The sequence below is a fragment of the Mus pahari genome, chromosome 1 (genome assembly GCF_900095145.1).
Source record: "Mus pahari chromosome 1, PAHARI_EIJ_v1.1, whole genome shotgun sequence".
NCBI lineage: Eukaryota > Metazoa > Chordata > Mammalia > Rodentia > Muridae > Mus > Mus pahari.
The window spans coordinates 157489709-157516611 of NC_034590.1; the positions used below are offsets into that span (position 1 = coordinate 157489709).

At 44.1% G+C, this 26903-nt stretch overlaps 1 protein-coding gene across 7 annotated transcripts in view; it reads left to right on the top strand.

Annotated features, from left to right (window-relative positions):
• The first annotated feature begins 4756 nt into the window (after positions 1-4756).
• Gbf1 (golgi brefeldin A resistant guanine nucleotide exchange factor 1) overlaps positions 4757-26903 on the top strand; it is a 138672-nt gene continuing 116525 nt past the window's right edge. For all 7 annotated transcript variants that reach the window (XM_029545453.1, XM_021205673.2, XM_021205666.2 and 4 more), the window contains exons 1-3: positions 4757-5009; positions 17234-17339; positions 24376-24442. In XM_029545453.1, the coding sequence (XP_029401313.1) occupies positions 17244-17339; positions 24376-24442 (163 nt within the window). In that variant the 5' untranslated portion in view covers positions 4757-5009; positions 17234-17243. The remainder of the gene's footprint in view (positions 5010-17233; positions 17340-24375; positions 24443-26903) is intronic.

The following is a 26903-nucleotide window of genomic DNA, read 5'->3' on the forward strand; positions in this document are numbered from 1 at the left end:
GTCGGCCAGGGACATTCCGTCCACCACTGCTGGACACACCGTCTGCTCCAGAGAGACCCGCTTTGCCGCCCCAAACATTCTATCCGCTCCAAACCCCACGTGCCGCTGACATTCTGTCCGATTCTGAGGAGGCTCCAGATCTGGACCCTTCCAGATCCAAACGGCCCACGACAGACCTGCCAGTCCTGTCGCGTTGTGCTGGCAGCTTGGGCCCTGTAACTCGCAGCGGCCATCTGACCCAGTAGCGACTCTCGCAACACGGCTCCTATTCCAACTGCGGAGCAGCTGGGAAGGAAAGCATGAGCTACTACGCGCACCCCTACTTCCAGCCGCTGGAGTCTGTCTGAGCCTGAGCCAAGTGGCGCTGCGAGCCTCCTGTTGCCCTTAGGCTGAGCGACCGCTGCCCTCTCTTCAGTTGGCTACAGTCTCTGCTACCCTTATCACCCTCTGGTCCTTGCCGCTGGCCCCTAGACTTCAGGGTGCTTTCTGGTAAAGGTTTCCAGACTACCCACTCTGTGATTCGTGCAGTTCTTCGGCTTCTCTCTGGGTCCCCTAAATCTCTTCTTCTCAGTCCCCCAGGTCCTTTCTCGGAGTTTCTCTTCTCCCATGTCCCAGCCCCGGGGCTACTGTACTCTATTCCCCTCTTGACCGATTCCCCAAACACCAGAGTTCAACTGCCCCAGGTTTCCTTTTAGGACTCCCAGGACCAGCCTTGACCCCTCGGTTCCCTGAGCCCTTGTCCCCTGCATGGTCAAGTACTCACAAGTGCGTCCCGCAGCAGGCAGACTCCGGTGGTGGCTGTGGCGGCGGCGTTCTGGAGCGCAGGCAGGGGCCAGGGGCCAGGCACCCTGCGGGGTGGGGGCCGCCCCCCTGCTCCGGGGCGGCCGCTCCGCGGGGCTCTCCCAAACGAGCGGAGGAGAGAGTGAGCCTCACGGTGCAGTGCCACCCCCCGCCGGTGCCCATTCACTTTATGGTTACCCAGGGCGCCCCCAGCCCGCCGCGGCGTGCCGCGCGCCCCAGGCCCCGCCCCTTTCCAGCTGCGCCGTCCTTGCTCCTCCCTTTCCAGCTGTGAACCTTTAGGCCTCGCCTTAGTGGGAGGGGCCCTGTCTGCGGGCTGCCAAGAACTCCGCCCTATGGCCAATCAGAAGCGTTTGCCATCAGCTGAGCAACGCCCCCTCCCCACGTGGCTCGGACTGCGCTCCAGCTGGGACTCTCGGGTTCGGCAAAGCCAGCAAAAGTACGGTGGTCGGTGTCACCCCCGAGTCCAGCCCGAACTGTGGCGAATTGAGGTCTTGGGCTCTCCCCGGAGTCACGAGAAGCAGTGCCGGGGAAGAAGGCTGTAGGACCGCCAGGCGGGACAGCGAACCCGGCTGTCGGGTCTCAGCTCCCACACTTTGCTGCCGCTCGTTTCGCCGATTTTCTCCACTTGTCGCTGTCTGTCTTTCCACTCTTTTGTCTCTATTCCAGTCCTCGTGCGCCTTCCTCTTTTCTTCTGGCCACCGCTTTGCTCCCTACTCTGCCACTTCGAGAGGCTTTCTTTTTTAAACACCATCCCTCCTTTCCATCGCATCTTTCTCTCCTCAGCTATCTCTCTCTTTTTTTTTTTTCTCCCCTAAAGAAGATAACTTGGAGAAAACAGGATTTGGAACGAGAGAAATCAAAGTGGTATACAGCATCTTCTCTCACTCAGTGACCTTGGACAAGTAACAACGATGCCACCCTGGCTTCCAGTGGCTGTCTGGCTTTGTGTGCTTCAAAGGAGTGAGCACTTGGCCTCTCACGCTGCGTTATCAATCTACCTGGGCTGTGCTTTTCCGGCCTCAGCAATTCTGTTTCCCACGACACCAGATTTGGTCCTGTGGGTAAGGGTAGCCTTGGCGTTTTTGGATCAAGTGTTTGCAAGGGACAGGACAGGTGTCCAAGAAGTATGACAGGCTGATTACTAGGTGCCCCCGAGAGTCCTAAGCCCTGTGCAGTATGCTCAAATGATGAATCTAAGCATACACATCGATGTTTAAAACACGGTAATTCTCTTTACTGCCTTCAGGAGAAAGGTCAAGTTTCCTAATGTAGCATATTAGATCTTCAGGACCTGAACTTCCAATCCTCCTTTCAATAGACTCTTGCTCTGAGCTCTCTGGTTTTGGCTGGCCCTAAACGTTCGAACTATTATCCTACCTCTGCTTGTACTGAGTGCGGTGTACTGAGTGATTTGTCTTCTTCATCTTCAGTTTTGTTTATCCTGAACAACCTCTTAACTTCCCTGACAAAAGCCAGTCGTTATATTGCTGATCCTAATTTCTGAGCTCCACTTAGGTTCTGTTTTATCTGAGAAGCCTTGCCTGAACTTCCAGGCTGGCCAAAGGTGTAGCTTCTTGCTCTCATGCCCCCTTATGTATGTATATATTTGATATCACTCCGTCCTCCACATTGAAGGAATCAACTGCTGTGTTGACTTGTATAAAATAAAACTTAGGAGAACAAGAAGCATTTCTTTCCTCGTTTTCTATTCGAAGGCATATAGAAAGTCAATAAATGGGGGTGCTGGAGAGATGGTTCAGTGGTTTAAAGTACTGACTGCTCTTGCAGAGGTCCTGAGTTCAAATCCCAGCAACCACATGGTGGTTCACAACCATCTGTAATGGGATCTGATGCCCTTTTTTGGTGTGTCTGAAGACAGCTACAGTGTACTTACATATAATAAATAAATAAATAAATCTTTGGGCCAGAGCGAGAGGGGCTGGAGAGAGAAGAAAAAAGAAACTCAATAAATGTTGCACTGAAATCTAAAAAAAACCCTGTTTTATCTGTTAACTGATGTGCAGCACCTGTGAGGGGCTGGGGATTGCCCCCCCTCTTCCTCTTTAATTGACAGTCACATACTTTTAAGATGTCCAATATCTGGAGGCATGCCTAGGTAGGGAGGGGAGAGTCGGGAGTTTTAGTTTACTTACAGGGTTTTCCTATTTGCTCTCTAACCTGAGAGAAGCCCTAATGACCAAACAAAGAGAAAAATGGCTCAGAGGTATCATGGAATGAAATACCGTGGTCATATCATCTTCATCTGACTTCCTTTAGGTCCCTAGCTGCACCTAGAGACCAAGACCAATGCCTAGACACAGGGAGTTATTGGGGATTCTTCATACTGGACTTTGGTTCTGATAGTTTTGTAAATTAGAGGATCATGACCTATGGATGCCTTGGGTGCTCGTTTCAAGACCACAGTCCTATGGCCTTAGAAATGGTTTGTTTTGCTGGACATGGTAGCACATGACTTTAATTCCAGCACTTGAGAGGCAGAGGCAGGCAGATCGACCTGAGTTCAAGGCCAGCCTGGTCTACAAAGTGAGTTCCAGGGTAGCCAGGGCTCTTACCCAGAGAAACTCTGTCTTGAAAAACAAACAAACAAAATATTTATTTTTATTTGAAATGTATGTGTCTATGCCTGGCATAGTGGTGCAGCACTTGGGAGGCAGTGGCAGGTAGATCTCTGTGAGGCTGAAGCCAGCCTGGGCTTCAAGGACAGTCAGGGTTACAGAAAGACCTCTCTCTCTCTCTCTCTCTCTCTCTCTCTCTCTCTCTCTCTCTCTCTCCCTCCTCCCCCCCCAACACAAGTGTCTCTGTGTGAGTATGTGCCCAAAGTGTTGGATCACTCTGGAGTTACAGTAGATAGTGTGCTATGCACATCCTGGGGACTGAACTTAGGTCTTCTGGAAGAGCAGCAAGAACACTTAACTGCTAAGCTTCCTTTCTAGTCTCACCTGTCAGCATTGCAAAGGAAAATGGGAAATCTTCTTCTCTCCCCCCGTTTTTTTTTTTTTCTAACGATGTGGACTAATGGTGTGAGACTAGGCCCTCAGACTTGATCCTCATGATGCACCTCCACCAACCGTTCATTAAGATTTGTCCAAGGCTTAATAGGAAGGGCTGACCTGAGAGTCATAGCCCTATGGTGTAAGGTATACGAAGTATTGAGGGAGGCTGGAGAGATGGTTTAGTGGCTAAGAGCATTATCTTAAAATAGACAAATTCTTTCTTTTTTAAAAGAAGTATTAAGTACCTCCATGCCCCTTACTCTCCGCCCCGAACTGGCTGGGGTAGGTGTATGTTTTTCTCTGCTATGCGTGGAGCCAGCTTTCCTCGGTAGATCTCTTTCCACTTCTGGAAAATGAGGATGTAGGGATAGAGTAGAAAATGCAAAATCAGAGCTGGGATGAGACAGGCACATATACCAAAGTGGGGCACAGAAGACAGGTGGGCGTCGGCAAGATTGCATGGGCGGGATTTAGGAACGCGTTTCAACCCCAGACCTGCCTGGAAAGAGAGTGATCCCTAAAGTAGTAAAGCCCAGGTGACTTTGGTAGGGTGAAGTTGGGGGAGTAGGGTCGCCCGCTCAAGCTCTCAAAACGGACCCCGCCCCCTTGACAGCAAATCATAGCCTTCCTGCCCAGGAAGCCCGGCAGCCACTGCTAAACAGCGCACTGCAACCGAACCCTATCTGACCCCACCTCTTCAACCGCCCAGCACAATTTGTCATTGTTTATTGGCTTCTGTAACTGTCAGTCAGAGAATCCTCGTATCCGTTGGCTGTCCCCTACCTACTCTTCTTTCCTCGTAATCGGGTCTCTTTGGGCATTACACGCCTCCCAGAGCTAATTTCTTTCTTCGATTGGACAGTCGGAATGCCACTTTTCAGAGTGCCCCGCTCTGATTGGCTGAGCGCGGCAGGACTCTCGCAGTTACCAGGCAGCGGGCTAGACTGAGGCTAGTTACCACGTCAGTGAGCTGACAGGGAAGGGAGCCGGCACCACCGAGCGTCCCGGCCCACTGCCCGCAGTGAGCTCTCACCCTGAAGTTAGGGTTGCCTTCCTGAAGACACGATCCTTCCCTCCTCTCACTCGCCGCCGGCGCCGGGAGAGCGGCCGGGAGACGCCTGCGGGGCCAGGCTGGACATGAGCTGCGGCTGCCGGTCCTGGGACTAGGCCCCGCCATTTTGGATCCGCTGACAGGTCAGCGAAGTCTCTTCTTAGAGTCCCAGCGTCGCGAGGGCCGCTGACGTTGCCATCAAGAATAAGGAGGAAGGGTCCTTGGGTTGGGCGAAGCGGCCTGGGCGAAGGGCTTAGTGGGAAGGAGTAAGCCCGGAGGACTGATGTGAGAGGGAGTAGGGAGGTGTGCAGGGGCCAAAGGTCAGACCCTTGTCCCCGAGGGGTGTTTCAGCTCCGCTTGCGACTCGCTGGATGCCAGAATCAGTTTTGGTTTTTGTTTTTTCCCCTAGGCATAGTATGGCCTGCAGCTCTTCCATTTCAGACTCTTCTGCACCCTAAAGAATTCAGCCCTCAACATCTGAAAGCAAAAATTAAGGATGGTTTCAGGGTTTGGAGAGTGAATCTTTTCAGATTTCTGTACAACTGTCACTTCTGGGTGACTGCGTCCTAACACAACTGAAGCGCTCCATTAATCCTGAAAGATGAGCCAGTTCAGTTTGGATTAGGTAGTCAGGAGGCATAGAAGATTTGAGGCCGGCGGCCTGAGGAACTGGCCTGTGAGATCTTGCTTTTACAGGATAGCTCAGCTGTCACCAGGGGTCTGTATGTAAACACTTTTCTTTCTTTTTTTGAGTCAGGTTCTTTCTGTGTAGTTCTGGTAGTTCTGGAACTCACTGTGTAGACCAGGCTGGCCTCGGTTTTACAAAGATCCACCTCTTTCTGCCTTAAACGCTTTAGGTGTGTGTTTTGGGTAGGCATTTACCCTTCCTTCTCTTTAAGGATATGAGGTATGATCCCAAGGCAGCCACTCTTTTGTGACACATTTCATTGAGAGTTAAGAGGGATTTGAATACTGATAAGACTTGGTACTGGTGGTCTATTTATTCTTAGTAGGTGAAAAATCATGAAAAGGGCTGGAGACGTAGCTGAATGAGTGTTTGCCTTGCATGTATGGAGCCCTTGAGTTCAGTCCCCAGCACTTGATAAACTGGGCATGTTGGTCCACATCTGTAATTATTTCCTACTTGGGAGATAGAAACACGAGGTTCTGATCTGACATTCAGGGTTATCCTCAGCTACTTCTTGAGTTAGAGGCCAGCCTGGACCAAATGAGATACTGTCTTTAACAAAGGGACAAGTGATGAGAGATGTTCTGCTCCTTATGGTAGGGTCAGGGAAGCAGAGTGAATTGTGGGGCACAACCCCAAAGAGTATAGTTTATGGCCCAGTAGTGACCTTTGACATTGCTGTGTCATAAACTGGTGAAGCCCTTCGAAGGTAAAGAGTACATAAGTGATGAGAGACAATGTAGTGTTTTCTGAGTGCAGAAGCTCATATCAAGAATCCCAGGCACAAGCAAGCCTCATGGAGTGTGTAAATGGGGAGATCTGCTCTGCGATTGCAGTGGTGGGGATGGGACCCCAGGGTCCCATATGGTACAGTCAGGCAGTCTACCACTGAGCTATACCCAGAGCTAGACTGGTCTAGAATTCACTCTGTAGCCCTTGAACTTGTGATCAGCCCTTGAACTTCCTCAGCTGCTGGGTTTACAGGCCTGCAGTCCTAGATCTCCCTGTATATTTCTGAAAAGTAGTGACATATGCTAGGTGTAGTGACAGACATTTGTAATCTCAGTACTTTCAGGAAGTCCTTCCTATGAGGAAGGACATCTTGAGTTTAAGATCAGTCTTCCTACATAGTGAGGTCCTAAAAGGAAAAAAAAAAAAAGAAAAAAAAGTAGCAAAGTTAAAAGTAGAGTGTGCCTAATCCCTTTCAGCAGCAATGGGGCCCAGCATGTGCCGTCCATCCCCCTAGGGTTAGTTTAGTGTGTGGTTAGCCTTTGTGTCTTGGTCTGGCCTGGGCAGTCAGCTGCACACTTGCATGGTGAGTAGTGACAAGGTGGGGCACTCTCTCAGGTATTGGAAGGCAGATCATCTAAGATGATAATACTTGAACCAAGTTTCTCTTACTTAATTCTCTTTGCCCTCCTAAGAATGACTGTGTTAGACTATGTAACCAGTGTGTGTGTGTGTGTGTGTGTGTGTGTACGTGTGTATAAGAGAAGTAATAGTGTTTATGGTTTATATGTATAGACGTAAAACAAATGAGTGGGAATGGTACAGAACACTTTTTTTTGGGGGGGGGGTTATCTTTTCAACATAGGGTTTCTCTGTGTAGCCCTGGCTGTCCTGGAACTTGATTTGTAGATTAGGCTAGCCTTGAACTCACAGAGATCTGCCTGCTTCTGTCTCCCCAGTGCTGGAATTAAATGCATGCACCACCACTGCCCTGCTAATAGTGGTTTTTGTAGGATGCAGAGTCTTCTAGACAGTAGTTAATTTGACAGGTTTTGGAATGGTAGCCAGGCAAACACCCAGGTTAGGTGCCTATAACTCTGCCGAGTTGAGAGCTCTCTGCATAATTGGCAGTCTGCTCTTTTGATAGGTAGTGTGACAGCATCTTTTCAGTTTTTGGCCTAAAGGTGACTATAGAGACTTCAGAGAAAAATCTTTTTTCTTTTTTTTCTTTCTTTTGTACCTAAGTCATTTTCTGAGCTGGTGGTATATCTCAGTGATAAAGGATTTACCAAGATGTGAAAGGAGGCCCTGGATTTGATCTTCAGTGATGGGGGGGGGGCAGAAATGTAAATTTCTACATAGGAATAATTCCACTAACATAAATGTTCTTTAAGGTTGTACTTAAACTTCTTTTAATAGTGTCTGTATGTTCTAGTCTTAACGGCGATGTTCACTGGCAGTGTAGGAATTAAAGTTGTGGACACATTTAAGTAGCTTGGTTGAGTTTCAGCTCAACACAGTCTTTCCCTCCCCTGCGTTCTAGAAGTGAGGATGACTGCTGCTTTAAAATAATCCCACCCAGCGATAGGTTGTTTATTCTAGCTGCAGTGGGCAGCTAGAGAGGAAGAAGACATAGCTCTTGCTTGTGAGGAGATACTATTTATAAGCAGCATCTGGAAAGGCCATTGATTGATCACACTCTAGTGACTGAGTGTGGCTGACTAGGGTGATTGGATGTTGGGTTCATGGTGGGGTTGGGTTGAAGGTAGGAGGAGAGATTCATTTTACTTTTATGCTGGAAAAGCTGTGAAATCAATAATAAATTGTTGTTAATCTTTTATTGCTTCTCTTTTTTAACATTTCACCTGCATTTGTTTAATTAAAGGAAGGTATGGTAGAGTGGTATGTTCCACTGGAACTCCATTAGCCGTGGAAATGACCATGAAAGTGATGATTTATTCCCAATAGTAGTGGATTCGATCATAGAAGCAATAGTATAAATCGTGGGAGTGTGAGAGCCAGCCTTGTAAACAAGGACTGTAAGTTCGAATCTATGTCAGGTAGCTACTGTTAACGCCTGAAGTGAGTCTTGGGAGCGTAGAGTAGTAGAGCCTGTGATATGCAGGCCCTAGTTGGAAGGGGCAGCTGCTTCTTACTCCGCAGGTGGTTACTGTTTGAAGACCTGAGCAAGGTGACTAGCCTTCCTATTCTTTAGTACATGGTGATCCCTCAGTGAGAAGATAGTCAGGCTGTGTGGGACAGTCACTGCTGCCCCCAGTGTGCCATCACTCAAGCTGGTTTCTTTGTCCCACTCTGCCTCTGGTCACCCTTATGCCTCGGGTGTTCTGAGTGGTTAGTGATGTGGGATAGAGAGAAGCTTTGCTTCATTTTCATCTCTAAGATGGGCAGTTTTGGACAGGTCAGTGGCTTACCCTACACACGGTTCTAGAGATCGTCTCAGCAATCTTCACAAAGGAGGAGATGGTGTCCAGAGCTACGGTGCACTGGTCACCTGACTAGCAGGTTTGAGAGGATTTTCCAGCCGTGGCTGGTTAGATCAGAGTAGCAGCTTTTTCCTGGTTCTACTCTAACTCCCACTCTTTGTGTAATTTTCTTGTGTTCAGTAAGGTTTTTGTATGTTCTTCCTCCATATCGGTAGTGCATTTTGATTGTATGTACATATGTGCTATTGTGCCTGGTGCAGGTGGACATTAGAAGAGGGAGTTGAATCCCCTGAAACTGGAGATACAAATGATCGTGAACCACAGTGTGGGTGCTGGGGACCAAACCTGGGTCTCAACTGTGCAGCTCACACTGGCCTTGCACTTGTGGTTTTCCAGTCTTGGCCTCCCAGTGCTGGGAATACAGGTGTGTAGCACTGTCCAGCTGAGGTTTAGTTAAAAACAGCTGTGGACAGTTATGTGCTGACCAAAGAGATGTGCTCATACTGTGTAGTAGAGTGAGTTAGCTTAGGAAGACTCACGAGGAGACACTGTCATAAAAACAGTGTTGAGGAGATGTTGTTGGCAACGTTCAGTGCCATGCTGGGCGCCCCCCAGCACACTCAAGGGCAAACCTCTTCATTTTGCAGTGGAGAATTGTAGGGTTTTGCATGTTTTTGTTTTGTTTTGTTTTGCTTTGCTTTTGGACAAGATCTCAATGTGTAGCCCAAGCCAGCTCTGAATACTCGATTTTCCCATCTAATTACCACATATAGCTACTGTGGAAAACTGTAAAGCAAGGCTCAGAAAGATTAGGAAACTTGGTTAAGAGTTATAAGTTTGTGGTACAGTGCTTGCTTAACCTGCATGTAGCTCTGTGTGCAGTCTCCAACACTGGGGATGAAAGGGGGAAAAAGCAAGAAAGCAAGAAAGAAAATGTCTTGACTATAATCAATCAACTAGAAGTAGGGAACACAGTCAAGTCTGTCTTGTATAACTCTACTATTGAACTTTTTTTTTTTTTTTGGGGGGGGTGGTCCCTGGAACTTGCTTTGTAGACTAAGCTAGAACTCACAGATGCCTCTGCCTCCCAAGTGCTGAGATTAAAAGTGGGAGTCACTACATCTGGCTCGATTATTGACTTTTGATGTGAAATGAGCAAGAGTTTACAAAAATGGACAAGAGGATTGCTGAACATTCAACACAGAATGGGGTAGCATTTCAAAGGCATGGAGGGAGCAAACCATGACCTTGAGCTTGGTGTGTTTGCACACTTGTAAATCCCATCACCACTTGGGACACTTGAGGCACCAAAATTTGAGTTCCAGGCTGTCTGGGTTATACAGCAAGATCCTCATTAAAAAACAAACAAAATACCAACCAAGACTATCACCCAAAGTGAACTTGCATTTACCCACCCTTACTAGTCTGCCTTACTATTTCTCACCACCTTTACCCTTGCCAGGTTTTTTATTTCTTTGAGAATTAGACCCAGAAGTAGAACTGCTGAGATGAAGGATAAGAAGTTCTATAACTTTGCATGATGATATCGAATTGTTATTCAAACAGATTATCTGTTTAGATACTCTCTAGCCATTTGATTTTTACTAAAGTATGGTCAGATTTAAATTTTATCATTACTATTGTTTTGTGTTTTTGAGATAGTATCTTATTCTATAGTTAGAATATATTCCAGTTTGATTTATAACTCATTATATAGCCCAAACTGGCCTTGAACTCCTGACAGACCTCTTGCCCCAGCCTCCTATTTGCTGGGATTACATTTCATTATTTTTAAATTATCTGTTGTCATTATTTGTTGTTTTCAGAGTTCCCCTTACGGGCCACCAGATGTTGGGCTCCCCACACTCCATCCTGCAGAGGTGGGGCAAAGACAACACGTACGCCAAGGCAGGGTTTGAGCAGCTTCCGCAGCTTCCCACTGCACCTTCCTCTATTCTCCTTCAGCTTCTGCCTCAGCTCTATACCCTATTCTGTTTATTATGGGGTTCGCCCAATTTATCCCCTTCCATCCTCTGCACTCGTCTCACATCACTCTTCACCATCCAATCAGCATTCAGCACGCTCTGTACATGAGCCATGCATGCAGACAGGGTGCGCAGTGACTCAATATCATGCTGTATGACACTATGTGTCAGGTGGGCAGCGCATGATCATTCAGGTGCGCATAATCAGGTTTTTGGTAAACAAGCAGGGAATCACGGGGCTTGGTAATAAGCCAGGGCACTGTCTTGGCCCATGTGGTTGCAGCTGCGGCTGCACCTGCTTCCCACATGTCCCCCTTTTTGTTTAATTAAAATGTTGGGGGGTGGCTGTAGAAAGAGGGTCGGTGAAGCACCTTGTTTTAGGCCATGAGGCTTGCATCTGCGTCCAGCACCCGGTAATTAGGCCTTTTTTAGGTCCTAGGTGGGCAAGGGCTGTGTCTTAGGCTATGCGGGGGGTGGGGGTGGGGGTCCCACAATAATCCCATCATTGAATCACCTTGCAGCCAAAAAAGGAGTGTGCATCTGGCTCACAGCACCTCAATATTCCCGTCATTGGTGACTTCACAGCTTATGGCCCTTAGCCACTATTAGGAGCCAAACATGGGGCGAATTACCTGACTCTATAGCCACCACAGCTTGAATCAACAACTGTTTATCGGCCTGCACCCGTCTGCGTATGCATATCGTCCACCACAGCATACCAGTACATACAGCACACAGCAAAAATCCCCAGAAGGCCATCCCTCCCCAATCCTTGAGGAAGCTGAAGGTCCCCTGGATCATCTCCAACCACTGCTGAGCGGTACATGGATGTTATTCACTGCAACAATGGATGCCCGTAATTCTTTCATCCAAATTCGTGGGACAAATTAGCTGCACGAGAAAAATTCTGATACTACACAGAGGTTACACAAATTCCTGGCATATGGGTTACACATGACACAAAGACTAATTGCTCCAGAATATCTATCTGCCCTTGGAGCAAATCCACTTTCTGATTTACTAATAAGATTCCAGTTTTCAGCTGAGAGTAAATCTGGGATAAACACTAGCATCATCTCCACTGTCAGATGATTCATCTGAACTTCCCTCCTCACTCTCTTGTTCTTTAGCCTCTTTTCTTTTTTGCTGGCTTCTCGTTTGCCTTTTTCTGCTTCTGCTGCATGAGCCTTTACGACACCGTGGACATAATTTTGGACATCTCACGGGAGCTGCAGTAGTTGGCCGTGGGCGATTGGGACAATCTCTTTTAAAATGCCCAGCCTGGCCACAGGAAAACTTTTCTAACTCTGCAGCATACTTTCCACTTTTGTCCACCAGGCAAGATTTAACTAAATTCAAAATTACTAGCAGCTGCACCAACACCGCTCTTACTTTCATATTTGAAGCAATCTCCTCCTGTTCTCTTCACTTTTAACTTTGTCCCTATACCGGGAACTTTGACTCTGTCCTGTAACCCTGGGAGCTTAACTTGTCCCTATACCGGGAACTTTGACTCCATCCTATAACCCCGGGAGCTTGACTTCTCCCTATACCGGGAACTTTAACTCCATCCCGTAACCCCATATGGGCCACCAGATGTCGGGGCCCCACACTCCGTCCAGCAGAGGTGGGGAAAAGATGACACATGGAGGCACGGACAGGGTCTGAGCAGCTTCTGCAGCTTTCTGCTACAGCTTCCTTTATTCTCCTTCAGCTTCTGCCTCAGCTCTATACCCTATTCTGTTTATTATGGGGGATCGCTCAATTTATCCCCTTCCATCCTCTGCACTCGTCTCTCATCACTCTTCATCATCCAATCAGCATTCAGCATGCTCTGTACATGAGCCATGCACACAGACAGGGTGCTTGTTGATAGGCCAGTGACTCAGTATCATGCTGTATGATGCTTTGTGTCAGGCAGGCAGCGCGTGATCATTCAGGTGCACATAATCAGGTTTTTGGTAAATGAGCAAGGAATCATGGGGCTTGGCAATGAGCCAGGGCGCTGTCTTGGCCCACATGGCCACAGGCGCGGCTGCACCCGCTTTCTACAATTATTACTATTTTGGAGGTCTAAAATGGTTTCTCATTATAATCTTTTTAAATTTAATTTTTTAGACAGGATCTCACTATGCTGTTCTGATTAGCCTAGAACTTACTGTGTAAGTCAGATTGGCTTCAAACTCACTGAAGTCTGCTTGCCTTTGCTTCCGAAGTGCTTAGATTAAAGGTGTACATTACTATCCCTGGCTTATTACCATCTGGTTATTTTTGCTGATTATAATTGAAGCTAATAATCTTTTCCTATTAATTTGTTATTTATATTTTCATGAAGTGTGTGTTCTACTCATATTTTTTGCTAACTTTTTCTATTCTTTTTTTCTTTTTTTTACTTCAGTTTTTTGAGATAGGTTTCTCTGTGTAACAGCCCTGCCTGTCCTGGCCTTGATTTATAGATCAGGCTGGTTTTGAATTTACAGAGATCTTCCTACCTCTGCCTCCTGAGTGCTGGGATTAAAGATGCGTGCCACCATGCCAAAGCCTAACTCTTTCCATTTTCATGTGTATATGCATGTTCCTGTGTTTGTGCATGTGCACATGTATGTGTGTGTATTTGTAATTCCAAGGTTGATATTCATAACCATCCACAATCTTCCATATTGTTACTAAGGCAGGGGTTCTCAATCAAATCTAGAGCTTGCCTATAGTATTGCTAGCCATCTTGCTTTAAGAATTCTGTCTCTGCCCTCTGAGGCTGGAAGTACAGGTGGGTTACCATGCTTGCCTAGCATTTATATGGAGTCAGGCCATCTGAACTCTGAACTTCACACTTGCATGGCAAGTGCTTCAAGTACCTATCCATTTTCCTAGTCTTCTCTTGCTAGTGAAAAAAATTAAAATTATTTACTTTGTGTATTTGTGTGTATGTGCCATGGTGCATATGTGGAGGTCAGAGAACATCTTCAGAAGCTGGTTCTCTGGTTTGACTGTAAGTCTTGGGCATCACACTTGGGTTGTCAGGGTTGGTAGCTTGAAGCAGTCCTTAAGGTTAGATACCCAGGAGTGACAGAGCAGGTGATCTGTTCTGAGTGTTTTGAGAACCTCCATATTGGCTTATATGTAGCTAGACTAGTTGACATACTACCAGCAAGGCATAAGGAAGAATTCCCCTTTGACCACATTCTTACCAGCATTTTTCATTGTTTTCTTAATGGCTGCTCTTCTGATTGGGGGAAGATGATTCTCAGTGTTGATTTGCATTTTTCTGATGACTGGTAAAGTTGAACATTTTTCTTATGCTTATTGGCCACTTGTAGTTAATCCTTTGAGAACTGTCTGTCCACTTATTGATTGGATCGTTTGAGACCGTTTTTCCTTCTTTGTGTGTGAGCATATATGTTGCACATGCTTGTGTGGGTGCCTTTGGAGAGTATAGGTCAGGGTCAAGTGCTCTTCTCCATCCCTTTCCACCTTGCATTTTGGGATGAGGGTCTTCTGCTGAACCTGCTCACCTGTTTGACGAGACTGGCTTGGCCAGCAAGCCCTAGGGATCCTCCTGTTCACCTCCCCAGCACTCAGGTTACAGGTACTGCTGCCATGCCTTTTATTTGGCATTATTTTTTATTTTATTTGCATTTATCTGTGAATCTGAACTCAGATCTTCATGCTTTTCTGACTGTGCCATCTCCCTGGCTCTGGGCTGTTTGTTTCTTGTATATTCTACATGTAGTCTTTTTCCAGATGTCTAGCTAGTAAATACTCTCTTCTCGTCTGTGAGCTGTATCTTTACTCAGTTAACTGGTTCCTTTGCTGGTCAGAGGTTGTTTCAATTTCATGAGGTCGCATCTGTTTGTTATTGGCCTCATTTCTTGTGTGACTAGAGTCCCATTGGAAGTTCCTGCATATACCTATATCTTGACCTTTTTTCCTCTAACAGTTTCAGAGTTTGAGGCTTTATGTTAAGGTTTTGGTATGTTTGGAGTTGTTTTGTTTTGTGGGATATGGGAGATGGGGTTTTAGTTTCTTTATTCTGTATGTGGCTATCCGGTTGGTTTTCTTTTCTCTCTCTTCTTTCCCCCCTTTCCCTCCTTCCCTCCACCACTCCTTCCTTCCCTTCCTTCCTTCTTTTCTCCCTATCTCTTTTCTTCTTTTCTGTGGATATTTGGTTGGTTTTCTTTTCTTCTCTTTTCTTTTCTTTTCCTTTCTTTTTTCCCTCCCAAGACAGGGTTTCTCTGTGTAGTGCTGGCTTACTCTATAGATCAGGCTGGCCTCAATCTCAGAGATCGCCTGTGTCTGACTTTCAAAGCATGTTACTATGTTTAACTTGGTGGTTTTCATTGCTTTCATTTCTTGTATAAGAAATCTTATATAAAACATGCAAATTTAGCTACTTTAAAAAGTTCAAGCCGGGTGTGGTGGCGCATGCCTTTAATCCCAGCACTCGGGAGGCAGAGGCAGGCGGATTTCCAAGTTTGAGGTCAGCCTGGTCTGCAAAGTGAGTTCCAGAACAGCCAGGGCTTTACAGAGAAGCCCTGTCTCGAAAAATAAAAAACAAAACAAAACAACAACAACAACAACAAAAAGTTCATCTTATGTGTGTGGGTGTTTTGCAAACATGCATATATGCCTTTGGAGGCCAGAAGAGGGTACCACAGTTATAGATGATTGTTAACTGCCACATGGGTGCTGGGAATTAAACCTGTGTCCTCTGGATGAGGAGCCAGTGCTGTGAACTGCCAAGCCAGCTTTCCAGCACCCCAAGCTGAAAGCAGGTTTCTCCTCAGTGACTTTCTGTGTTGGAGTGATTTTTTTTTTTTTGATTTTTTTCAAGGCCATATTTTTCAACCACTATACCCAACTTTAGATACTGTAATTGGGATATACTTATCTATATATGTATCTGTACAAAATATATTAACTGTGCTTATCAAAATAGATGACTCCTAGATAAAATGTCAAAGTAAAAATTACAGAATATATAAAGTATTAATTACATATAAAACATACATAATGATGTTATACATTACTTAAAGGTACATGTAAATGAAGTAACAGTTTAAAAGTTAATAAACGTCAGTTTTACAGTAGTAGGAGTTATGGGCAAAAGCAAGAAGATTTGTTTGGGAAGTATTTAGAGTCTTCAGTTGTACCACTAATCTGGATGCTGGCTATTCTATGACTCTGTATCCTTTTATATGCTAAATATTACATATTTAAAAAATAAAAATGTCATGTTTCACATGGGTGGTTTTTTTTTTGTTTATACACACAGCAGTAGATAGGTAAGTAGTCATATACTATAATACTTTTTTTCACTTTGTTGTAGTTGTGAACTATTTTCTTTTTCTTTTTTCTTTTCTTTTCTTTCTTTTTCCTCTTTCTCCTTCTCTCCCTCCCTCCCTCCCTCCCTCCCTCCTTCTCCCCTCTCTTTCTCTTTCTTTCTGTCTGTCTGTCTGTCTGTCTGTCTTCTTTCTCCCCCCCCCCCCCAAGAGAGAGTCACTACATAGGTATGGCTGGCTTCTTCATGAGTACTAGTGTTTTTCAGGTTAACTATACTGTCTCTAAGGAGTTTTTAAATAATGGAAAGTGGCAAATTTGTTGTTACATACTCCTAGGATATATATACTCTATGCTAAGAAAATATTTTCTGGGAAAAAGTGTCATGTATCCAGGTTGTCTCCAGTTTGTGTTTGTGAAGGATGACTTCACCTTTTCCGCTTTGTCTGCCTTTACCTACTGTGGTGCTTAGATTACAGGTGCTCATCACCATGCCTGTCTTCTGTAAGTGTGGCTGGGCACTGAACTTAGAGCTTTGTGCATGCTAGGCAAGCACTCTACCATATGAACTATATTCCTAGTCTTCGAAGAGCAATTCCATTTTTTCAATATTTTCACCTTGGGACATAATTAAATAAGTGCTATTCTGGGCAGCAAAGACAATCCTGTAGTAGTTCCTTCAGGAACAGTTACAATAATAAATTAGTTCTTTTGCCCCAGCCTGTCTCATGGCTAGAATTACAGGTGTATGCCACCATACATGGCTGGTGTTTAAATAATCCCCCATCTTGGGTTTGAAGAGATTACTCAGTCGTTAAGAGAACTGGTAGCTCTTCTACAGGACCCAGGTTTGATTTCTAGCACCCACATGGTGGCTCATAACTGTAACATCTGTAATTCCAGTCCCGGTGGATCTTATGCCTTCTTCTGGCCTATGCTGGTACTGGGTGTGCACATGGTGCACAGATGTACGTGTAGGCTCAACATTTGTGTACATGAAGTAGAAGGGAAAAGGCAGGTGTTGTCACGTGAGCCTTTAATCCCAGTACTTGGGAGGCAGAGGCAGGTGGATCTCTGAGTCTGAGGCCAGCCTGGTCTACAGAGTGAGTTCTGAGACAACCAGGGCTACACAGAGAAACCCTGTTTCAAAATGAAACCAATGAACCAACCAACCAACCAACCAGCCAAACAACTTTGAAAAGGAAAAATATTAACCAATCTTTTCTCTTTAACTGTTCCGGTAGGTTTGTCAGGATGGTGGATAAGAATATTTACATCATTCAAGGAGAAATTAACATTGTTGTTGGTGCCATCAAACGAAATGCCCGATGGAGCACCCATATACCACTGGTAAGTGTGGAATGGGCAGATAGTCAGGTCACTGAATTATGGACATCTCATCCTTGGTTAGAATGATCAACTAAGGGGGGAGGGAGGGAGGAATGTGTGTGTGTGTGTGTGTGTGTGTGTGTGTGTGTGTGTGCGCATGATGAAAGAAAAAAGGGGATGTAAAAGGAAAAGGTCCTGTGGTGGATTGAATAGGTGTGATCTCTAAGACTCATATGTTTGAATACTTGGCTCATAGGGAGTAGCCCAATTAGGAGGTATGGCTTAGTTGGAGTAGGTGTGGCCTTGTTGGAGGAAATATGTCATTGTGGAGTGTCTCACTGTGTGAGACTTTGAGGTCTCATATAAGCTCAAGCTACACCCAGTGTGACAGTCTTCTGCTGCCTGTGGATAGAGATATAGAGCTCTTGGTTCCTCAAGCACCGTGCCTGCCTGCACAATACCATGCTTCCCACCATGATAATAATGGACTGAACCTTGGAAACTGTAAGCCAGCCCCAGTGAAATGTTTTCTTTTATAAGAGTTGCCCTGGTTGTCTCTTCACACCAATGAAACCCTAATAAGACAGTCCTGATAGAAGGAGGGAGAAAAGAGAATAATAGAATCCCTGTGACATGAAAACACAGAGGGAACAAGCTGGCTGTAGTGGTGTATTCCTGTAATCCTAGCACTTGGAGGTTGAAGCAAAAGGATCATACATTCAAGGCTAGCTTTGGCTACATAGTGAGTTCAGAGCCAACCTGAGCTGTTTGAGACCCTGTGTTAAAAACCAAAAATAAAGGAGTGGGTGGGTGTTTAGGTCTGTAAAAATGACTCTGTAGAAATTTTCCAGTAGACCAAGTTTGGTTTGGAACACTCATATTGGGCAACTCACAACTCTGTCTTAAGTTCTGGGTGATCCTGTACTCTCTTCTAGCCTCCTTGGGTACCTGTACACTATACTATATACTCATGAAGACATACACACATACACACACACACACACACACACACACACACACACACTGAATAAAAATAAATCTTAAACGGGCATGGGCAGGCTGGGCATGGTGGTGCACGCCTTTAATCCCAGTACTTGGGAGGCAGAGGCAGGCGGATTAGTGAGTTCCAGGACAGCCAGGGCTACACAGAGAAACCCTGTCTCGAAAAACCAAAAAAAAAAAAAAAAAAAGCATGGGCTAGGGAGATGGCTCAGCAGCAGTTAAAACCCTTGCTGCAGAAGCAGTAGGCCTAGAGGTTGGTTCCCCAGCACTCATGTAAAGGATTAGTGGTTATCCAGAGCTGGTGGAGTGACTGAGTGGGTAAAGCTTGTAATTCGAGCCTTGGAAGGCAGAGGCAGGAATACCTGGAGCAAGCTAGCTAATAGACTAGCCATTCTAGTGAACTCTGGGGTCGTTTGAGAGCTCAGCCTCTGAGGATAAGGTGGAGGAGTGATGGAGGTAGATGCCCAATAGTAACTTCAAGCCTCCACATGTCTGTGAACACGTATATCTACACATGCATACCACACACATATCCAAATGAAAAAGAAGAATTAAAAATAACCATAAAAGCAGTGGCTGGTAAGATGGCTTAGCGGATGAAATTCTGACAGCCTGAGTTTGATCCCTGAAACCTACATAAAAATCAGCAGAGAAACAGTTTACAAAGTTCTCCTCTGACTTTGACATGTGCATGTGAAGTACACACATTTATATGATGAATAAAACAAGCCCAAAGGAAAGAGGAGCAGTCTACCTGAGGGGAGTAGAGGATCGGCTAGAATGGCCTGGAGGATGGAGAGGGCAATGGGGGTTAATATGTAGGTGAGGCTGGCTGTCTTTAAACTGATCCTGCTCCCATTTCCCAAGTATTAGGGTTGCAGGTGTGCATCCCTACCACCCTCTAGTTGAAATCCATTATTTTGTAGGCTATCTGAAAAATATTTGCAGGCTAACAACCTAGGGCTGACAAGGTGGGGGAGTGGCTAAAGCCTAATGTATGAATCCCTGTTCCATTTCTGTGAAGAGACTTCATGACCAAAGCAGCTCTTAGGAAAGAAAGCATTTAATTGCGGGTGTACAGTTAGTCTGTTATCATGGTGGTCTACAGAGTGAGCATGCATGGTAGCAGACATGGTTCTAGACCAGTGGCTGGGGGCTACATCCTGATCCTTGGGCAGCAGACAGAGAAACTGGACATTTTCATTCAGACTCAACACCTGACCACCTGGGTTCAAGTCATGGAATCCACATGGTGGAAGAAAAGAACTGACTCCCACAGGTTGTCATCTTACTACTATATGAGTGTGCCTTTACATATATGTACACACAAATAAAATAAAGGTGAAAAAATCCCCCCATTAAAACAGTAGTCATGTTTCCAGTAATAATAAGTAATCGGAATCCAAAAGTGTTGTTGGTATGCAAGAACACTTGTGTTTTCTGTTTTATTCCAGCTGGCATCAGATTTACAGGGTTAACCCAAGAGATGTCCACATTCTATACACACACATACATGTATATAAAATATAGACGTGAAGTGAAAATAGAGACACTTTATTAAGAAAGGGAAACCACTCCTTTTTTGGAGACAGGTTTCTCTGTGTAGCTCTGGATATCCTGGAACTTGCTTTGTTGACCAGGTTGGTCTCAAACTCACAGAAATCCATCTGCCTCTGCCTCTCAAATGCTGAGTTTAGAGGTGTGTACCACACCTAGCATTCTCGATAATGGGAGTGGGCTAGTATATTAGTTACTTCTCTGTTGCTGTGATGTAGGGATGTAGACATGGCTCACTGTTTAAGAACACTTGTTGCTTTTCAGAGGACCCAGATTGATTCCTAGCCCCAACACTGGTTCCAGGAAATCTAATGCTCTCTGTTGGTCTCATGGGCACTAGGTACATCTGTACACAGATATACACGCAGGCAAAATACCCATGCATACAATAGAAATCTAAAACAGAAAAGCAAAAAAACCCCAAAACTCCATGTCTAGGGATAGAGAGATGGCTCAGGGGTTAAGAGCACTGACTGCTCTTCCAGAGGACCTGGCTGAAATTCCTAGGACCCATATTGAGGCTTACAACTGTCTGTAACTCCAATTTCAGGAATCCAATACTCTTTTCTTCTAAAATTAAAAAAAAAAACCTATTTATTTAAATGGATAGTTTGTCTGCTTCTGTGTCTCTATGTGCCACATATGCCTGATATTTTTGTAAATTAAATTGACGTTTGGAACTTTAGCATACCTAGAAACATTAGAAAGATTACCTTCTATGATAAGAAGAAAACACATTTTTGGGGGCTGGAGTTAGAGATGGTTTTGAAGTGCCTTGTGGATGGCTGAGCCATCACTCCAGTCCCTGATTCCTCTTCTGACTTCTGGGCACTGAGTTCATATACGTACACTGCCTGAGTCTCCTTTGTCTTAGTTCCTGGGAAAGAGTCCATATGGTGGGGTTGGAGGGCGGCAGTAGGTGACCAGAGCAGGAGGCTAAGAGAGAGATTTTCAGCTACAAGCATGAAGCAGAGGGTAAACTGGAAGTGGGATATGAATTCTCAGAACCCACCCCTAGTGACTAACTTCCTGTAACACTATCTTACCAAACAGTGCTGCTAACTCTGGACCGCGGGTTTAAATATCTGAGCTTTTGAGAGACATTCTCAGTCAAACCATCACAGGTAGTGAGCTAGGGAAAGCTCCCAAAAGCTTTATTTGAACATTTTAAAAATGTTTATTTATCTTTATTTTATGTGAATTGGTGTCTTTCTTGCCTGCATGTATTTCTGTATGAAAGTACCAGGTCCCCTGAAACTAGAGAAACAATTGTGAGCTGTTACAGCTGAGAATTGAGCCCAGGTCCTCTGGAAGAGTAGCCAGTGCTCTTAACTGCTGAGCCATCTCTTCAGTCCCACCTCAGTTTTTATAATTTTTTGTTTTGTTTTGTTTTTCTGAGACATGGTTTCTCCATGTAGCTTTGATTGTCCTGGAACTCATTCAGTAGACCAGGCTGGCCCTTAACTCAGAGATCTGCCTGCCTCTGCTTCCCAAGTGCTGGAAATAAAAGAGTGTGCCACGACCACCCAGTTATAAATCTATTTTTTGTTTATGTATATGTTGATATATATGTGTGTGTACATGCCCGCACACATGCAGCCCACATGCATACAGTGCTTGAAGTCCCTGAGGAGGCCAGAAGAAGGTGTCCGCTCTCCTAGAGCTGGAGCGACAGGAGGTTAGGAGCAGCTGGATGTGGGTGCTGGGAGCCCAACTCAGCCACTGCATGGTTTCTCTCGTCTCCTTCATACGTTACGTTCATACTTGGGGCTACTTTAGAATTCCTAGAAACATCAGAGAGACTAAATTTCCTAGGGTTAAGTAATCAAATTCATTCAAATTAGGTTAGTTATTGATAATGCATAAAGTATAGCTGGGTGATCACAATTCTATGCAGTGGAGTCTGCAAGCTTCCACTATGGTGCAGACCTTATCTTACAATCAGATGGATAAGAAACTTAGTTATTATTAGGTCTCAGGAAGTCCATATGCCCATAATGAGCTCAGGCTGGCCTATAGAAGGATTTCTGGCTATTACATAAAAGCCAGCATTCTTAAGGAGCTTGTAAAGTGTTTTACTTGTTTTGGTTTGGTTTTTGTCCTCAAAAGGAGCTCCTTCCCTCAACTACCCCCCTTTCTCCTTACACTCTGCATGGTCTGTCCACTCCTGCTATCCTAAGCCCCCTCGCTCTCTCTTGCTGTGTCTGTTTTGCTGTCTCCACTGTTCTCTCCCATTCTCCAGCACTCTAGCCCTGCCATGGCCAGTATGTTTCTTTTTTCTCTGGCTCTGGACTCTTCAGATGTCTGTGGATATTCACTTTCTCTTATCCAAATACAAACCCTCCTCCTCAAGGAGTGGTTATGTCGGCAGTTTCTTTATTGTACCCTCTCACATACAGTTATAAAGTTAGCTTGTTGTGTGTGTGTGTGTGTATATATATATATATATATATATATATATATATATGTATGTATATATGTATATAATATATACACACGCACACATGTATTGTGTATACATGTATATTTTGTGGAATTGGTGTAAAAAATTTTGGCACAATTATAAAAACAAGTTTAGTGCTTTCTAACAAGCATTTTATCTGCTAACTCATCTCTCTAGCCCCCTAATTAATTTTTTTTTTTTTTTTTTCGAGACAGGGTTTCTCTGTCTAGCCCTGCCTGCCTCTGCCTCCCAAGTGCTGGGATTAAAGGCGTGCGCTACCACGCCCGGCCCTAATTAATATTTTTGAATTGACCTGGGAACATTCCAAACATACTCACCAAATAGTTTATATATTCTTATCAAGTTAGAAAGTTCTAATATATATCTTTATCATGTGTATATATGGAATAAAAGTACAGACATGTGGGTTTGTATACACAAACACTTAGATAAATAATGTTGGCCATTTTTTTTTAAATGTCAGTCCCTTTTTATGTGAGAAAATTTAAGACACCCTGGGGCATATAGATATGTAAACAGGCAGACAAAACATATACTGATAGTACATCATAAAGAAATTTATTTAAAAATAATTCTGAGATGGCTTAGAGTGTACAGGTGCTTGCCACCATGCCTGATGTCCCAACCTTGCTCCCCAGAGCATAGTGGAAGGAGAGAAGCAGCTCCTGAAGGCTGGGCTCTGAGTTCCACATCTGTATCAAGGCATGAATGGCTATATGCATAAATGCATGAACAAAACAAATAAGTGTTTTAAAAACATTCTTTGCTATATATATAATCTTACTGTTTATTAAAGATTAAAGCAGATTTGCATACTAATGAAGTCTTTGTACTTACATATTCTTACATAAAGAATTAAATCATGGCTGAATCTTTGGTACAGGAGGCTGTAGAACGTTGTCACTGTTCTTCAGAGTTGATGGTTATTTGTGTTTTAGTTTGTAATTTTTAATGCTGACAGTGCAAGTTTACATAAATATGTAGTACACAAAGGCAGAAATATGTTTAGGAACATTTCAGAAATTGTTGGAAATCCTTATGTCATCTTAAGCCTAGATTCATTTCATGATATTTTTAAATTTTTTCTGATTTTTCAATACAGTCCTGGCTGGCTGTCCTTACTTTATAGACCAGGCTGGCCTTGAACTCACAGAGATCCAACTGCCTCTGCCTCCGGAGTGCTGGGACTAAAGGGGTACGCTGACACACCTGGCTCGTGATTTTTTTTTTATTAAACGAAGCTTGTTAGTAACACAAACAGCAATGTTAAAGCCAAACATTCTAGAATACAATACAAAGACATACTAATTTGATACCCACATCCTGAGGAGTGACAGTAGAAAGTATCTTTCAAGTCTTTTTTCCATAACTAAACTTACATTATGCTTCTAGAAGGGCAGAAAATTTTGTATGTACAGTGAAAGTACTGCAGCTCATCAAACATACCGGTTTGAAATTTGAGGCGATGTGTTTCAGGCATGCTCATTGTAACGCAAGGCATGGCGTGTGCAATGCAAAGTATGCGTTGATTAGAGCAGTGGCTGCCAGTGGTGAAGTAGGGAAAGGCGGCATGGGGGTACAGTTGAAACACCATGCATTCATCACTCGGGGATTTTGAATTAAAATTTGGTCATTTTTTAATTCAGAAACATTGTTGTTGCTAAAAATTTCAAGACCCCCCACATTTAGTTAGGTGACTCCCATATGGGATGTGATTCACAGGAGAAGCTGGGTTGAGGCCAACCATGGTGTGCCACCTCCACCCCACATGCACTTGCATACAAAGTAAATAAACTGTAATAAATATTAAAGAGAATAAAAGAAACTGGGTTCTAGGCTAGCACCGAAGAACATGTTTTCGGTAAACTCCCAGTACCTCTGAAATGAGAGAGTAAGGAGCTATGGCCAAGTTTCTTCCCTCAGAAGGAAAACTTACTAAATGTTCTAGCTGGACTTAGAGAAAGAGTTTTGATCTTTTGTTTTCTCTTTTCTATCTTGGACTAATCATTTTTTTCTTGACCTATGATTTCCTAGGATGAAGAACGGGATCCCCTTCTGCACAGTTTCAGTCACCTGAAAGAGGTCTTAAATAGTGTGACGGGTAAGGCCCATGTGTAATGGGAGAAATACATGAATTTGATTTACTACAGGGATAGATAAAATTTTCATATTAATGAATCATATGGGACAAATAAATGGAACAAAGACAAGACCATATAGTAAACACTTCAGGCTTTACAAAGGTTGTATGCAGCTCAGCTGCTCGCTTACCTCTGCCTGTGGAGCTCCCTCGTCATAGGTAAGATGTATAGGAGAAGTATATCATTTCCTTTTTAAAAAGTATGCGAGTCAGATTTGGCTCATGGATAAAGCTTATCAATCTTTTAGTCTTTCTATGTTCTCAGGTCCTTTGATTTTATTTTCCTGGTCAAATCAACTTTATGTAATATTCACATTTAGAGTTTTCAAAGCCACTTCCATATTTATTATCCTTGCTAAGTTTTCCCCAGGTGTGTGAAGAAGGCAATCATAATGTTGTCTCCTTTTATGAAAGAACGCAAATCGATGTCACTGAAGAGCTAGGGTGTAGCTCAGTTTGTAGAGTGTGCATCTCTCACAAATAAGGCCTAGGTGCAGTCCTAATGCCCATCAAACTGGGTATGGTGGATGTCCATATCAGGATGGACCTGTGGTCTCGTCTTAAGAGGAGTCAAGAGGTTGGGAAATTCAATGTCATCCTTTAGCTACATACTAGTTTTAGGCCAGCCTAAGCTGCAAGAGACCTATCTCAAATGAAACAGGCAGATAGACAGACAGACAGACAAACAATACACCTAAAGCGACTTAGCTAATTCATTCTCAGAGGTGGAATGGAGTGAGTTAGGCTGCTGATACCTGGTTTAGTGTTCTCTCCCTTGTTTTCCATTGCCCTGGTACATTTAATTAGAGGAGACTGTGTATATAAAAGGCCTTTTACTGTGTGTGGGAGAAGAGGGTAATAAAAGGAAAAAAAATCAATTCCTGTGATTTTGTTGTTCTTAGTTATTGTTCTTATTTTACTCTTGTGTCCCCCCCCCCCCAATACAGATAGAAAGGGAGTTTCTTAGAAATGTGGTTTTGTAATGTAGCCTAGGAATCCTGTCAGCCGGTGGTATATCTCAGACCATAATGAATAGTATTTAGACTTCAACAAATTAAAAAAACAATAAATGAAAAATGTCTTCATTTTATGAGAAACACAAGAGAAAGTTTGGAGAACATTTCTTAGTTGTTTTCCCAAGATGGAAGTCACTATAAAGGAGCACCTTTTACTTTAAAGGCTTTAGATCTGTAAGCTGGGTCTGGTGGCATACACCTGTAATCGAAGTACTCAGGAGGCTGAGACAGGAGGGCCGTGAGATCGAGGCCAGCCTGGGCCACATAGTAAAGAATAACGAGCATACACAGGATTGAGGCTTCCTTCCTCTGTTACCTCGCATACACAGTACAAGGGACTTTGTGTGTATACTGAGTTCCAGGAGAGTCTGGGCTATAAAATGAGGCCCTGTCCTAAACAAGCAAGCAAATAAACAATCCAGGCATGGTGGTACAGGCCTAGGGCAGGAGGATTGACAATTTAAGACCTGTTTAGGCTATAGAATGAGTTCAGGGCCAGCAGAGACCTGTCTTAAAACAAAAAAATTCAGGTGGATCAGACACATCTCAATGGCAGTGCATTTGCTCACATTCCCGAGATCCTGGGTTCAATTCCTAGTGGCAAACAAACAAACAAACAAACAAACTAAAAAGAATGATCTTGAAACATCAAATATAGGCAGTAATTTAGTGGTTAACCCAAGTTCTATTCCCAATATTCATGTCAACAAGCGGCTCATGATCACATGTAATTCTTGAGTGATGACATTACTAGTTCTGGCTAAAAACTTTCCTTTTTTTTTTTTTGTAAGCATAGAAACTTTTGCATATATATAACACACGTACATTTCCTGTATAAGGAAATAAGAACTGTGTCTCCAGTGAAGTGGGTTAAGTCCATACCACTTATTCTCACAGATGTGTATCTTTAGAAAATATTTGTAGTCAGGATTCACACAAACTGGGATGACTAAATGCCCTACAATTAAAAGTACAGAATTTTTATATTTTTACTTTAACTAAAAAAATGTCAGTGGTGGGGACCTAACTGTTCCCTCAGTAATTACAGGCTCCTGGGATGGTTTCAGGAAGTTCTTCTGAAGGAATGAAGGCAGCGGTTTGCTCTCTAGGGCTGTGAGTGGTTTTTTAAGGGGCAAAGAAAGTGTTTTATGGTTCTACAACTCTGAAATTGTATACTGAATTGTATACCTTACAAGGATAAATTTTATAGTATGTGAATTATAGCTCAAAACTTGTTTTTTAAAATGCAGTCAGCGTTTTGCTGTGCTCCCCAGGCTTGCTTTGGATTTCTGGGCTCCAGTGATGCTTGTGTTAGCTTTCTCCGGGGCGGGGACTGTGGGTGTGTGCCGCCCAGCTTCATAGCTCATTTAAAACAAATCAAACGTAAGCGATAAAATTAATGAATT